Raw genomic sequence first — 15,554 nt, 5'->3', positions numbered from 1 at the left:
TATATCTGCTCATGACATAAAACTATATTCCAGTGAATGCAACATATATCCCCAAAAAGCCATGTTTGGTAGATGATATTGTTCTGCATGTATGGCGCATGGCTGTTTAACCACCAGTCACCGTACGGGAGCTGTGCCTTAATAAATAATGAGAGTGCACGGAGGGGAGCTGCAGCTGATTTGCTGATGTCAGCCAGTCAGTGCAGCATTTCATGGTGCAGGGTGTAAACGCTCTCCGCGCGCTCTCAGAAAACCTCACACATGCAAGCCCGGCAAGAAAGATGCTGCCAACTCTCAAGATCTGGACATTGTTTTCCGTGTGGCTCTGCTTCCTATCGCAGCCGGCTCATTTAAAGAAGGCTTTCCGATGTCCTTCAACATGCAGCTGCTCGCGGGAGTCCATCATCTGCGTCGGGTCCTCCAATGTCCCCAGGATAAGCCCCAACGACGTCAATTCTCTGTGAGTAGCTCGATGTTTTCATGCGTCTATAATATGCAGAAGATTTATACCAGCTGTCTCTGGCTGTATGTTTATGATTATCACCGTCTTAATAACAGCTGCTGTGCAAAGGCAATGTAGTCCTCTCTGTGATTGAGCCGCATGTTGATTTGCCCATCGTTTCTGCTCCTTTCTCACAGGAGTATCGTCAATGGGACTTTCTCTGAGGTCAAAGAGGCGATGTTTGCTCACATGCCATCCCTGCAGCTACTGTAAGAGCAACAGCACATCATTCCTCTGTTATAGGATGATGATAGGAGTTACCTTACCTTGTAGCAAAGGCTCCTTTTTAGGGCAGAACCATGCACACTGATTGAGTGAACAACAAATGGGTGACTTGCAAAACGAATGTGAAGAATTCAACAGTGGTAGGGAAGTCTAAAAATGTAAGCAGTATTTAGATACTAAAATTACTCATACCAGTCTGGGAAAAAACTCCCCTAAAAAAAGTCAGATTACCAGTCAAGTATCAAGAGAAAAAATACCCATAATGCTGAACATTTTAAGATGTTCTTGTTTTTTAAATTGCATATGTTTTACGTAAAATATGAAGTCTGAAAAACTACTGGTAACTAATGCTGTTACATACATTTAGGGTACTAAAAAAAACAAGATTTTCTTTTGAAATAGTGGAGTATAAAGTAGCATTGTTTGGAAATAGTCAAAATCTATTCTGAAATACATTTCTGTGGTAAATCTACTTCCTTTCCTTCGCTTGCTGTAATAGGCCTACACACGAAATAACAATATAGACAGCAATAATAAGCTATAATATTGGCATTTATTGATCAAGTTTGTTGTGCTTTTAAAGCAAAGATATCTACAGTAGCTTACTTCCTGCTGTGCCTGCCTTTATTACAGACACAGTAAAGCATTAATTGTGTTTGATGTATCTTAAAGCAATTAGCGAGGAAGGATTTAAAAGGGTTGGACACCTTGAAAGCTCTCAGGGAGTCACATGTCGTATCGTACTTCGGAGTAACTCCGCTAGTGATTCACAAACAAAGGCGTGGCAGATGTAATGCATTTAACCAAAGTCATAACACACATGATGATTAATAGTCAGGTTCATGTTGTGATGAATGAATTGCGTGTCCTTTTTTATTTCAGCCTAAGACACTACAGGGACATAGGGAAACATTTCAACTGATGGATATCACATAGAACAAAATTGCATTGCTGTTTGTCTTTTCAATTAAAACAGTTGTTGTATTTATATATGCAAATGAGCCTTCGTGTTTTGACTCCATCAAAGTTAGGAAAATAAACTCTTAAATTGGTTTTCTTTGCACAAGAGCCTGAAAGAAGACATTTAATGAATTAAATAGGCGTTATATTTCAGTATCTCTTACCACTTTTTATTTAACAGGCTGGGATTATTTTGATCACTGAAAACAAAAATCATGTACATGAAACAGTGCCTCTCGTTGACAGCCAGTATCTTCTAAAGTGTTTTTATTATTCATCACAGGCTTCTGAATTCCAATTCTCTCACAACTGTACGGGATGATGCGTTCGCCGGCCTTTCACATCTGGAGTATCTGTGAGTTATTTGAAAATATCGTAGGCATTAAATGAATCAGTGTAATAGCTTAACACATTGCCTACACAACAGGAGTATTATACACACTTTGATTCAACCCACTAAAATAATGTTTTTTAGGCATGAGGTTTTGTGGGTGGATGTTGCTCTTTCTTAAGTAAATGAGGCCCTCTAGTGGTTTCATTTGTTCTAAAGAATAAGCTTGAATTATTTGTCCACAACCAACTTTTTGAGACATTTTTTCAGCAAAAATAATATTTTGACAAAACAATTTTTAAGTCCCTACTTTGTCAGGGATGTCTTTTGAGAGGATTACTGTAGCAACATGTATGACGAACAAAAAAAGTGTTTCTCAAGTTTTAAACGAGGACTTTATTTGTCTGCTTTTTGTGGCAAATATGACAGTTATGTATATTCCATCCCATAAGCCTATTACTAACACGTGTTGTTGTATTTCCCTCAGGTTCATTGAGAGTAATAAGATGGAGACTGCATCCAAATATGCCTTCAGAGGACTCAGGGACTTGACTCACTTGTATGTTCCAATCTTTAAATCTGTAATATTTATTTGCTAATGTCGTTTTTTTTATCATGGATCCATTGTGAACCATTGTTGGTGATGCTTAATAATTCACATTTCATTAGGATTTAGGGTCAAAGCTTTGAACATTAATGAAGATATATATATAAGTCAAGAATATTAGGGTGTTTCCAGTTTCAATTTCAATTGTACTTTTACCTTTAGTTTATATAAATGATGCGTTTTCTAGTATTGGAGTTATGGTTTTATTAATAGGCACCATTTTCTGTATTGCTTAATTGCTGTTTTTTCCAGGTCTTTGGCAAACAACAACATTCAAGCATTACCCCGGGACGTGTTCAACGACTTGGACTCACTGATAGAGCTGTACGTTTGCATTCTGTTTCCTTCTTCATGATCTGTATCAAAAATGAATCCCCATGCATTTCTTCTAAGGTATGTTCTGTCTTGTTTACTTTGTTTGTTTGCAATGACACTCAGTATCTCTCCTCTGCAGGGATCTGCGAGGCAATGCTTTCGAGTGTGACTGCCGTGCCAAGTGGCTGATGACGTGGCTGAAGAACACCAACGCCACGGTGTCGGATGTCGTGTGTGCTGGACCAGAGGACATGAAGGACAAGCGGCTCAATGATATGACCAGCCTGCACAACGAGTGCATCTCAACGGGTGAGAAACACCTGAGCCAGATGGCCTTGTCTCTGTTCTAACTGGCATCAGGCCACTCGACCAGGTCATCCCAAGAAGTGTAAAGAGGAGGCAAAAGTGCCGTCCTCCCAGTTTCCCTCCTAAATATCACAGTTTCTATAGAATTGGTTTTGGAGTTTTACATTTCGAATGTGCCTTTTCTGCAGATTTCGTCCTCCATCAGTCCCTGGCATCTGAGTCTCTGTCTGTGGACACATTCAGCTATAAGAACGACGTATATGTGACGATAGCTGCTCCCAGCGCAGAGAGCTGTATGGTTTTCCAATGGGACCACATAGAAATGAACTTCAGGACTTATGATAACATCACAGGTAAGGCAAATGTTTTAACTGTGGTTGGCTATTAGTACAATTTGAGGGTTTGGGCCATTTTGCTTTTGTCTTCTTTCTGAATAGCGAAAAGGAAAACGCATCGAAAATACAAACTAACAGTTTTTCTTACTGTCTATTTGTGTTTGTAGATTCAGTAGCACTTACATACACCAGTTTCATTCCCATCTATATTGTGAAGCCTCTAACTGAGGGCTTTGTTCATTCATGCTGATTTATGGAACATTAATTCATTAAGAAACATGGCGTAAATAGATCTTTTTTGTAACGGTTTACTGCTGAAGGGAATGATACAAAAATATATACAAAAATCCCTCTGTAAAATCAAATATTCACATTTCTAGAGAAATGAAAATCTAGAGAATCAGCGTTTCATTTGGGTACCCTTTGCTATTGGCCCATTTACTTTATTTTCTCCGCCTTTCAGGTCAGTCCATTGTTGGGTGCAAGTCAGTGGTCATCCAGGATCAGGTGTTTGTCATCGTGGCTCAGCTTTTCGGTGGTTCCCACATCTACAAGTTTGATGAGGACCAGAGCAGCTTCAGCAGGTTTCAGGACATCGAGGTGTCCAAGATCTCCAAGCCCAATGACATTGAGGTGTTCCAGGTGGGCTCTGACTGGTTTTTCGTGATTGCTGACAGTTCGAAGGCAGGCCTGTCCACCCTCTACAAATGGAACGATAAGGGCTTTTATTCCTACCAGTCGCTGCATGAGTGGTACCGCGACACAGACGCAGAGTTCCTGGACTTGGACGGGAAGGCGCACCTTATCTTGGCTAGCCGCTCGCAGGTGCCTGTGATCTACCAGTGGAGCCGGAGCAACCAGAAGTTTGTCCTGCAGGGCGAGATTCCTCACATGGAGGACGTTGTAGCTGTGAAGCACTTCCGGATCAAGGATGAACTCTACCTGGCTATGACGCGTTATATTGGTGACTCCAAAATCCTTCGTTGGGGTACCAAGCAGTTTGCAGAGATCCAGGCCTTGCCCTCACGAGGCTCCATGATCCTCCAGCCCTTTTCATACAAAGAGCGTTACTACCTGGCTCTGGGAAGCGATTACACCTTCTCGCAGATCTACCTGTGGGATGATGAGAACAAACTCTTTGACCGCTTCAAGGAGGTGTACATCCAGGCCCCGCGCTCCTTCACTGTGGTTTCCACCGACCGCAGGGACTTCATCTTCACCTCGAGCTTCAAAGGAAACACGCAGATCTTTGAGCACATCATCATTGACTTGAGCTTGTGAGGGGCTTTGTCATGGCCCCTCCTGCAATCAAACGTCTTCCACTAAAAAGATTGGTGGAGGTGGGAAAAAAAGGACTAAAACCCACTTTTTCATTTTCAATCCCTTCATTTGTTTCCGTCCCAAATAAAAGCTGGGTAAAGTATCCTTATCATTTTCAAGCTTGACGTTTTCTCAATGGACTTCAGAGACTGAGAGGGGGAGTCGAGAGGGTGGACAAGTGTACAAGGAGACTGGAATTCTCCTTAAAATCCAGCTTACATTCCTAAAGGTGTAATACTTTCATATAATTTGGATCTATTTTCAGTTTAATATCCCCTATCTTAATGGTTTTATACCCCTTATATACAACAAGACCTACGAGAAGTATCATATTACGAATTTAGTTGAGTTCTCATTTAGGGCATACAATAGGTGTGGTTGCTTCTCGTGTGCCACTTACCTCATGCCCTCATGTGGTGATTGTTGCCTTATCAGCTCTGGGGTTCTGTGTCCTGATTGGCCCACAGTGCCTCCCTCTGGCCGTGAGGAAGTATCACACCCCTCTGCTTTTTCCATACAGGGAATGTCTTGAAAGCACAAACCTTTAATTATCGTAGGTGAGACCCCAGCCCTTAGAGTGTAGTTGGTACGAGACAAATGTTACTGTAGGTGCTATAGATTATATCGCGTACAGTAAATAAGTGGTTTGGGAGGGGGAGAAATATTCAGGACTGGATAAAGCTAAGGCTTTATATATATATATAAACTTTTAGACCAGACTAACTATAGTTGGCACTGATAGAAGCTCTTTTAGTGTTTCAGGGATGTCAAAAACCTACATACAAATTAAAAAAATAACCCAAGTTGATGTACTACTGACATCATTTAACTTTTTATTTTTCAACTAAAACTTTAAAAGGCTCCTCACCGAAGTAGTCATAGCTCAAATATATTAACAAAATAAAAAGACATGATTTGTTTGTGTACAAATGAAGGAAACAATGTGTTTATGTAAATATGTTCACTCTGAGAGGCTTTTTCCGTCTGTCATTCTCTTCTTACTAATACTGAATGTTAACTTACAAGCTACAAAATGTACATACAACATGGACTGCAATGCCACTACCTGTTTGTCACACAAAAACTGAACAGAACTTTGCACTTACTTAAAAAAATAAATAAAAAAAACGTTAATGCAACTTGCAAGCGCATGACATTCAAAAAAGGGTGTTTGCTAAATTCTTTTTAAATGGACCTAACAAACTCAGAAGTCTAAAAGTGCTTCTCCTCATTAAGAGAATTGTATTGTCATTACAAAAAATAATAATAAAGCTTACTGGAATATGCAAGCTTTATAACATGCAGGTTATTTTGTATGATTTTGTTTTAAGCATATTGAATGTTACTCAAAATATACTGTAAATATAATCAGTTGGGTATCAAAAATAAATGTGTAAGAATAAGACTGGAAGATGTGTTTTATCATTCATTGGTCAGCAGGATGAAAGAGCTCAAATCGTTATTTTTCCGGGTCTAAAAAGGTGATTGAAACCTGTAGGCTCTCTAATATCCAGCAGGGGGCCACTGGTTGCAAAAAAAGTCAGATTCTATCAAAGTCTATAAGAAAATGACCATGAATCTTTTTACTTACATTTCCCTGACAAATGTATGGTCTCAGTCTGTAGTTCCAAGTGTCGTTCGATACAGCATGATGTGAATTTCAAAACTTCTGTTCTATTTTTTCCAAGTAAAATAGATGATAAAGCAGAGCATGTTTAAGGATGAAGCAATTTTGCGATTGACAGGTTGCTACAACAGTGTTGTCGGCGTTTGGTGTGTTCGATGTTTTGGTTTCAAACCTCAACCCTTTCACAGTGTGTTTAGTTAATGTGTTACATTTTTCCCGCCTAAAATATATTTTCCGTAGCCTATTCACTTGTTTGCTTTTGTGTCATTGGTGGTTCCAAAAAACTCTGAAAAACAAATAGTTAACGTATCATATATAGCTCAATTCAATCTGTGGGCTGCAACCTCACTGTGTTGGTTTAGTGCAGCGGTTCCCAAACTTTCTTTGCACCCCCTTCTACGTCCCAACCGGGTTGACGCACCCCCCCCCCCCCCCCCCCAAAAAAAAAACCGCATAAAACAAAACAAAAAACGCAACAAGGCTTTGTCTTATCGCCATATAAATAACTTTGTCAAGAGACGTTCCACAGTTTCCCTGATTTCAGCCAGTTAATCATATTTGAAAGAATGAATGAAACGAGTTGGCGCGCATATCACTAGGACACAGTGAAACTTTTGTATCAAAAACTAATAAATTATAGATTTTTGATTTAAAATAAAAGGAATTACAAAGCAAATGTTATTGTTCCTGTTTTTTTATTGTAGTCTATGGAAAAATCCCACTTAAAAAACAACACTGTGTAATATTTTTACACCAGACCACCATTAGGCTACATGTTTCATCTCGCGCACCCCCTGGTGGCAGCACACTTTGGGAATCCCTATTTTAGTGGATTACGCAGCAGGTGGATTTCAGTGAAAAAGCTCTCATGTTCATTTCTTGCTTATCTCTAAAATGCAGAAATGTTTCAACACACACAACTGTCACCATCCCCCATTATGCAAATCAATGTGAATTTTCATATTGAGCCTCCATTCAGTTATACCACAATGCAAATGAGTACTGTAAAAAAGAAAATGACTGTGGCATCATAAATCTACAGTTCAACAGACAGTCTGCGATTCTGGGTTACAAATGAACAAATCAAGAGTTTGTGGTTAAGATGGCAGCTTCACTACAGATGTATGGCAAAGCTGGCCTCCTCGCAGTTCTCTTTATAAATCAGTCCCCACTTGTATTACTACCATAAAATACAGAATATTACTTTATGTACTAACATCACGTGCAAATCTATGAGTTACATAACATGTCCAGCTGATAACACCTCTAACTCAAAATACTTCATTTACCCATTTTATGTCTCTAGTTTGGCGGTGTGAGTAGCATAGTCTACTGCAAATCGTCATACAATTTATACAACCCAAACATTGAACCATTATCAGATATGACCCTGTTTGTCTTTCTGTTATCCATCAGAAAGATGGCAGACAGGCTTATTTACACCAACAGCTTAAAAGTTTGTTGGATAAATTCAATTCCAGCAGTGGCTGCGGAATCCCAAAAAGTTCAGGTTTCCGGTTATTTACACTGTGTTGTTTTGGAACTGCAGGCTGTCATTAAAGATACTTATTTTTTTAAGATAAAACTAATGGGTCTAAAAAAATGAAGTTCCAGTTGTGCTTTCTATGATAATGTTTGGTGAACCTCTGTATTGTGAATGTGCAAACCCTATTTTAAATTACTTTAGTTTTCAATAGGAAGGCCTGCTTCATACTTGCAGATCTTTCTAAAGAGAAAAAAGAGGGAGGCAGGGACTATTGGTAACCCAACCCATCTTGCCCAATCCCAACGTAACAGAGAGGCAGAGAAATAGTGTCAGTGTCAGATAAGACAGGAATGCACAGCATGTTAAGTTTTGATATAACTCCTAATGCAGCAGACACCCCACGTTGACATTGTAAGTTAATTTCTCTTCAGTCCTCTAAAACTGTTTTATCTATATTGTATTGTAAAATAATTAATGTGGTCTCCTAAGAGAATCACACTGTTCCTTTTCTCTTGTTCATAATCCATTCTTATGGTTATTTGATTTATTTTATAATGAATGTCAATTTAGTTACACGATATTTCATCCTTGTTCCTCCGAACAAAATCTCTTAAAAGGATTTTTACAGCAATGTTCATTTGAAGTTTAATGTGGTTTCCAGCTTGAAGGAGGAAGTTAAAAGTCTAGAATGGTTGAGGCATGAGGTGTGGCACTCATTCCTCTCAGATAATGTAATCTAGTTGTACAGTGCTGTATATAATCATGTAGACGGCTTCTGATTGTGTTCCCTCAGGTTAATTATCTGTATCTACCTAAATGTAGTGTTGGTAGTAATAGGGTTTTGAAAGCCTTATATAATTACATGCTAAAATTGTAAAAGTAATACATTTTGGCAGCTTGTCAACAGTTCAAAGTGGCACCAAATATTGGAACAGTAACCTCTTAGTTTGGTCTTTTTGTTACAGGTACCTTGAAACCAAGAAATGAATATCATTACACAGCTACAGCTACAAGTGGCACCCCCCATAAACGGAACACATCCTATAATACAGAGTATTATTAACAAGAACCTCAAGAAGCTCAAACAATTAGTGAAGGACACCAACATCAATGAAGTTTACCCTTGCATAGAAGTCGATGACTATATAACTCCACTCATAGCTGCTGTTGTAAATCACAATACAGATATTTGTACATTCCTTTTGCATCAGGGTGCTGACCCAAATAAGGCTTCCAGAAATGGGTTTACACCTTTGCATCATGTCTCACTGTCCAAAGCACCAGTCATTTTTGTAGAGAAGCTGCTTAAAGAAAAAGCTAATCCAAATGGATGGAGTCCCATATTCACACCAGTGCAAACTGCTGCCATCCATGACAGGGACGATGTCTTCAGAGTACTCCTTTCTGCTGGTGCCATTGTAACATTGTTGCCTGGGGCTCAACATAAATTACACAATGAAAGAATATCTAAGATGATTCATAACCTTGAATCGAGAGGAGATAAAAAATGCTCCAAAATCAGCTATTTCCTGGATATGGAAATAGCTTTGGCAGAAAAAACACCTGAAGAAGTGTTCAAAACTTTTGACAGTTACATGCTGTTGGAGCATCCTCAGACCCATCTGACAATGATTGAAATGCTTTTTAATGCAACTGGGCTAAATGCAGAAGAATACCGCCAGGGTAGTATCAAATGGCTGAAGGACAGTGGAAATCTTGACTCCTACATTGCAGGTGCCGCCAGTCGCTTTCCAAACATTCTCCAGGAATATGTAAATGCGACAATTGTCACTTTGCATGCAGTTCTTTGTACTGTGGAAGATATACCAAATGAGCAAGCTTTGGATACAACTTCACAACTACTGAACCAGCTTCGCTCAAAAGAGAGACCTGATATGTGTCTACTTGTTTTGTCCACACTATATGTGATTACACAGAAAACTAAATGCACAAAAAGCTGGGATCAGAACTTTGTTGAGAAGATATGCAAGACAATCGCTCCTTTTGTAGTGAACAGATCCTCCTCTTCTATAAGGGTACTCGCATACGGCACATTCGCAAACTTACTTTCAGTTAACCATGCAACCAACATCTTTGCATCAGTGGGGATAACTTCAGTACCCGAGGACATACTGATGTCTGCAGGAATGGAATCAAATGAGAAGCTGAAAGAAGTACTTAAGCAACTGAGAGATCATCTCAGCAAGCCAAGCGTGGACTCTGAAGACTCTACAGTCTTACCTGAATCCAAAAAGAAGAAGAAAAAGAAGAAGAAGAAGAAAAACAAGGAACAGTCAGAAAAGCAAGAAGAACCAAATGATGAAGTCTGCACAGCTTTATCTAATCTAACAGCAGCCCCTGTTAAGGAGTGTACTTCAAATGTGAAGCCATTCCATTCCCTAACTACAAAATCAATGCCACACAGATGGGTACAAAGCAGCGACAGGTGGAGAGAAAAGTTAAAGAATCTTGTCAGTACTGATGAAGAAATGACCACAATTGGGAGCATGATATATGTGAATAAAGAAGAATTCTGCATAGCAAGAGGGAGTGATGGTACCCAGGTGTTCTTGGGGCTGAGAGATGATGGCACTGAAGTTGCTATTAAGAAAATATACAAATGCAACTACCAGGTGCTGAAGCATGAGGAAGGATTTCTACGACTTCCAGAGCTTGACCATCCATCCATTGTGAGATACATTGACCAATCAGAGGATGACAACTTTGGATATCTTGGACTTCAACTGTGTGAATACACCTTGGAAGAATACATCAAAACTCATGATGATGATGGGCTGAGGAAGAAACTTGCCTATCAGGTTCTCGACAGTTTGAAGGTGCTTCACTGTCAAGATCCTCCCATTCTCCACCGGGACCTCAAACCACAGAACGTTCTGATCGGTAACACAAGTTCACAATACAATGAAATGATCAAGTTTACTTTAAGAAAGTAGGAAAATGTATGGATTGTTTCCTGAGTTTGTGTTCTTGATTTGTCCTGCAGATGTAAAGGGGAGGGCGCGATTAGCTGATTTTGGCATCAGTAGACGGTTACACAAAGGCCAAATAACTTATCGCACAGTCAGAGCAGGGACGAGATGTTGGATGGCCAAGGAGACTTTATCAGAAGAAGACGACACTAAGATAGCGTACAAGCCAAACTGTGATATACAGGTCAGTTATTCTGTTACACAAACTTGATTGATTATCGGCAAATTAACGTTTTGATTGATTTGATGTTATTTTAACTCTTAAGGTGGCAGGGATGGTGATCTATTATATCCTCTCTGGAGGGCACCATCCTTTTGGTGAGAAAAAACATAAATGTGAGTACAACATTGATGAAGGGAAGTACTCTTTGGACCATGTTCAAGACGTGTTGGCAAAAGACCTCATTGAGTGGATGATTGATGCAGAACCAAAGAACAGACCTAAAGTGGAAGAATGCTTGAGGCATCCCTTCTTCTGGGAACCTTACAGGTAGGACCATCTTAAACAAAACTAATTGGATGTGTTTCATTAAACTAGCTTGCGGTTATGTATCTTTTCTATTAATAGAATACATATTTTCTAAATTGTCTAAAAATATTTTTATTTTTAGGAGAATAGAATACTTGAGAAAGACAGGAAACAGGGAGGAGGTAAGGAACTGCCGAAATTCGCACCAGGATTTAATTTCTTCTCTGGAGAAATGTGCTGGTGATGGATCCTTCAACCAGTGGAAAGATAAGGTGACGCAACATAAGTTTTACTCTTTTTTTAGATACCGGTACCTAAAGTGTATCCTGAGCAACACTTTTTACAAAGGACACTTATAACTAACGTTTGTTTTCCTCACAGTTTCCGCCAGAGTTGCTGCAGAGGATGGATGGCAAGAAGAAATGCTACCCTGAAAACGCATTGGGATTACTGCGCTGCATACGAAACCTCCAGGAGCACTAGTACGTCACACTCAATTAAAATATAAGGATGACATACTTTTTAACAGTAAGACCAAGTTATGATTCTGAATTTTATACATTTTCACTATCTTTTTGAAGCCAAAAGTGATACCTTACCTCCCTGCTCAGTTAACTGCTCATCATGTTGTTGTTCTCTCACGGTTTAAAGGTAGATGTTCTGCATTGTATCGCAACTATCTCTTACATATTCCTGCTGTCAAACCTGATTTCCCGCCAATGCCCTATGATTTATCCACAGAATAAAGCATTTTTGGTGAAGTAAAATCACTGATAGCTTGATCACCAGCTGAGTCAGTGTTCTGATTCTTAAAACATGTGTTGAGATCTTGAAATGCAGAGACTGAAAGACCAAGTGTATGTGTTACAGGATTGAATACCTGTTGTAGTAGAGCGTCTGTCTGTAGGCATCCTCCTACGATTGCTGTTTCTATTATGATGACACATGAAAGCCTGTAGACTATAGCAATATGCCTATGAAGATAATTAGAATAGTAGGCTAACGCTAACGTTAGGAGTTAAAGAAAATGTTATCTAGTTAGCTAGCTTAATGTTTTGCTAAATAGTGTGGCAAAAAGTGTCTTTCACACATCCCTGCCCTTTGCCGGAGGAATGTAAACAGCATAATAAAAAAACAAAACAGAAGTGAAGCATTGTAGGTCAACTATGATAAAACAACCAGGCATCACTGATGTACACAGAGCCTCTTTCCACCTCATAATGTTGAGGTAAAATCTTCTTTTTCTGTTTGCAGTGAGGATGATGCAGCTGAAGTTGATGTGATGAAGATATTTCCTGATCTCTTCGGATGTGTTTTCAAGTTTGCCAAGGCCCAAGGGTGGAATACAGAGACCCCTTTGAAGGAAATGTTCCTTAGAGGAGACATCAGCACCAGCTTTACATCAACAAGCCCTGAGGAGCCTCTGTCTGTCCCCGTACAAGAGTCTCAATCCAGCGACTTGAAGTAATGAAATACTTAAGAGTTTTGTAAGCAGTCAGATAATAAAAGCACAAGCAACTCTGATGTAATAGTTTTGAACTGTTACTGAATAGCGTCAAACGTAAAGAAGCCTGTGTAGGGCATTGCATGTGCATTGTGCATAGGAACTATTTTCCAAAGGCTGACAGTAACAGTATGTAGATCATAAGATACTGTACTGTACATTACTTTTTATGGCTTCAGTCTATTATTCAGTCTTTGTTACTTTACAAATGATTATACACAAGGCATATGATGAATATCAACATTAGGACATTTAAATAGTTGAACCACTGAATTAGCTGCGTCTTAAATGAACAACTATTGATGCACCGATATTACCAGTGAAGAGACTGACTAACTTCTATATTTTAAAGATTTTACCACAATAATTCTGTTTCATTTTCACATTTACATTTTAGATTATTTTATTATTTTGTATTACCATGATTTTGCTATAATATGTTGAGGGAGAAGAACGTGAGGGAGTAGATGTAATGAACTCTGAAATATATTGTCCAATGTTGATTTATTTGGGACATTTAGTGTTTTGGGTGGTTTTATTTTTTTAGATGTTCTTGTCCATCCTCTCAGAAGGATGGTGAGGAATGAAGGAGCATTCATTCTGTTTTGGAGGATACTGAATATTGACTCACTGGCTAAAAGAATTACAAAAATACATGAACTGCAACTCCACTTCCTGTTTGTCACAAATTATGACAAATGTTAGTGTAGGTGCAATAGATTATATTGCGTACAGTAGATAAGTAAGAAGTACTTTGTAAGGTGGTAAATTATTCAGGATTGGACAAAGCTAATGCCTTTTTAGACTAATTTGAATGGAATACACTTTTAGACCAGACTGAGTTGGTGGCGATAGAAGCTCTTTAAGTGTTTCATTGATGTCAGGGAAACAAACATTCGCACACCGTTGTGTGATCATTTAACTTTTATTTATCAACTATAACTTGATTAAATGCTCCTCACGGAAGAAATCATGGACTCAAACATAAAAAAGAAAAGAAAAAGTAAATGAATGCAACTTGCAAGCACATGACATTCAAAAAAGGGGTTTTGCAAAATTATTTTTAAATGAACCTACAAACTGAGCATTCAAAAAGTGCTTCTCATTAAGTAAATGCTTTTGTTAAAAAAAATAAAAGGCATACGGGAGGCTAGCTTTATGACATGCAGGCTATTTTGTATGGTTTTGTTTTAACCATATAATGTTACTCAATATGCTGTAAATATAATCAGGTTGGTATCGAACTAAATGTGTAAAAATAAGATTTGAAGATGGGTTTTTTTTCATTCAATGTTCGGCAGGTTTATGTTGCAACATTTATTTGATTGCTTAAAAAAATACATATTGGATTTAAAAAGCTGTCAGAATCAATATTTTATGTTTATGTAGTTACAAATGTCACAAACATAACTTGTCTTCGTCCAATGATATGACTTTCTTCACAGTTGATACACCACCAACGATATGTTTCATAGGGTTTGCGTGTATTTGTGCGCGTATTTGTCCTCCTTCGTTGTTAAGTGCCAGGCAGGCTGTACTTTTGTTTCTTGCCTCCTGCTCTTTCCTCTACTCCCTGTCATTCGCTACAGCTAATCAGCAGCTGATCAGTACCTGCCTGGGCATCTCTGACTGATGACTGATTGGCTCCTCTCACCCTCAGCTGACCAATCAGCACCCAGGACCAGCCATAAAGGAGACAACCAGGAAGCCTTCTCGGTCTCACTGCTGGGCCTGCTGCTGACTGGAGAGCCTCAATTTGACTGCGTGTTAAAGCATTGTGACAATTGTGTATCCTGTGCTATATGTTGTGACTGTGTGTGTGGTGGGAGGTGGAGGAGTTAGGTAAGTTTGGGGTACCCTTTACATCTCATCACGTAGATAACATATGTTAGACACACTAGGTTAGCGGATTGTTGCCACCCCTGTATTTTGCTTTGTCCACTTATTAGTAGTTCAGGAAGTGAGGGTTTTTGGTTGAGTTTGTTTCAGAAGATATGTAGAGACAGGCCTGGTTTTTGTTATATTTATTTCTTTTATTTGGCACAATCTCCCTTGTCTCCTCCTCCTCCTCACCTGAAGAACATTGTTGTTCATTCTTTAGTGATTAGAAATAAACATTGTCTGTCTACATTTAATCTGACTTGCTCATTAATTGGTTGTCGTGTGTTACTGTCTCCAGGTCCCCTAGACTTTAGTGGGGACGTAACAAGAAGGACGTGACGTCAAGGCCCTGGTTAAGGGGCTCATTTCCCGATTGGGTAAAAGACTTCATAGGTGATTATGAGAACAAACCTGATTCCTGGCCTGCTAGATCCAGGCATGCTAGCCCTCTGCCCGTTCCCAACTTAGCTCCTCTTTTGGAACCCTTTTTTGGGATTCCGCCTGACCTTTGGAGGGCCGTGAAGCATTCAACAAGCTCCAAAGGGACGCAAGGCCTATGCTACCAGCCAACCCTCCTGCAGCCGAACCTCCTGCAGCCAAGCTTCCGGCTCAAGTTTTGGCCCTTGCAGCCGCGTTCCCGGCTGCAGTTCCGGCCCTAGCAGCCATGTTTCCAGGCCAAGCCCTGGCCACCATGCT

The 15,554-nt window shown here is 39.4% G+C and overlaps 2 protein-coding genes across 2 annotated transcripts; both read left to right on the top strand.

Annotated features, from left to right (window-relative positions):
• The first annotated feature begins 266 nt into the window (after positions 1 to 266).
• Positions 267 to 6,041, top strand: lgi2a (leucine-rich repeat LGI family, member 2a). The gene is made up of 8 exons (XM_063900640.1): positions 267 to 460; positions 640 to 711; positions 1,971 to 2,042; positions 2,506 to 2,577; positions 2,878 to 2,949; positions 3,080 to 3,249; positions 3,435 to 3,599; positions 4,045 to 6,041. The coding sequence occupies exons 1-8, from the start codon at positions 282 to 284 to the stop codon at positions 4,860 to 4,862; spliced, it is 1,620 nt and encodes a 539-aa protein (XP_063756710.1). The 5' UTR covers positions 267 to 281; the 3' UTR covers positions 4,863 to 6,041.
• A 1,289-nt stretch (positions 6,042 to 7,330) lies between these two features.
• On the top strand, positions 7,331 to 15,112 carry LOC134875905 (uncharacterized). The gene is made up of 7 exons (XM_063900639.1): positions 7,331 to 8,425; positions 8,980 to 10,915; positions 11,019 to 11,188; positions 11,271 to 11,494; positions 11,616 to 11,745; positions 11,855 to 11,955; positions 12,728 to 15,112. Exons 2-7 carry the CDS (start codon positions 8,998 to 9,000, stop codon positions 12,939 to 12,941), a joined length of 2,757 nt encoding a protein of 918 aa, XP_063756709.1. The 5' UTR covers positions 7,331 to 8,425; positions 8,980 to 8,997; the 3' UTR covers positions 12,942 to 15,112.
• The last annotated feature ends 442 nt before the right edge of the window (positions 15,113 to 15,554 follow it).

Source organism: Eleginops maclovinus, chromosome 14 (assembly GCF_036324505.1).
Source record: "Eleginops maclovinus isolate JMC-PN-2008 ecotype Puerto Natales chromosome 14, JC_Emac_rtc_rv5, whole genome shotgun sequence".
Lineage (NCBI taxonomy): Eukaryota > Metazoa > Chordata > Actinopteri > Perciformes > Eleginopidae > Eleginops > Eleginops maclovinus.
This window is presented reverse-complemented; position numbering and strand designations above follow the sequence as displayed.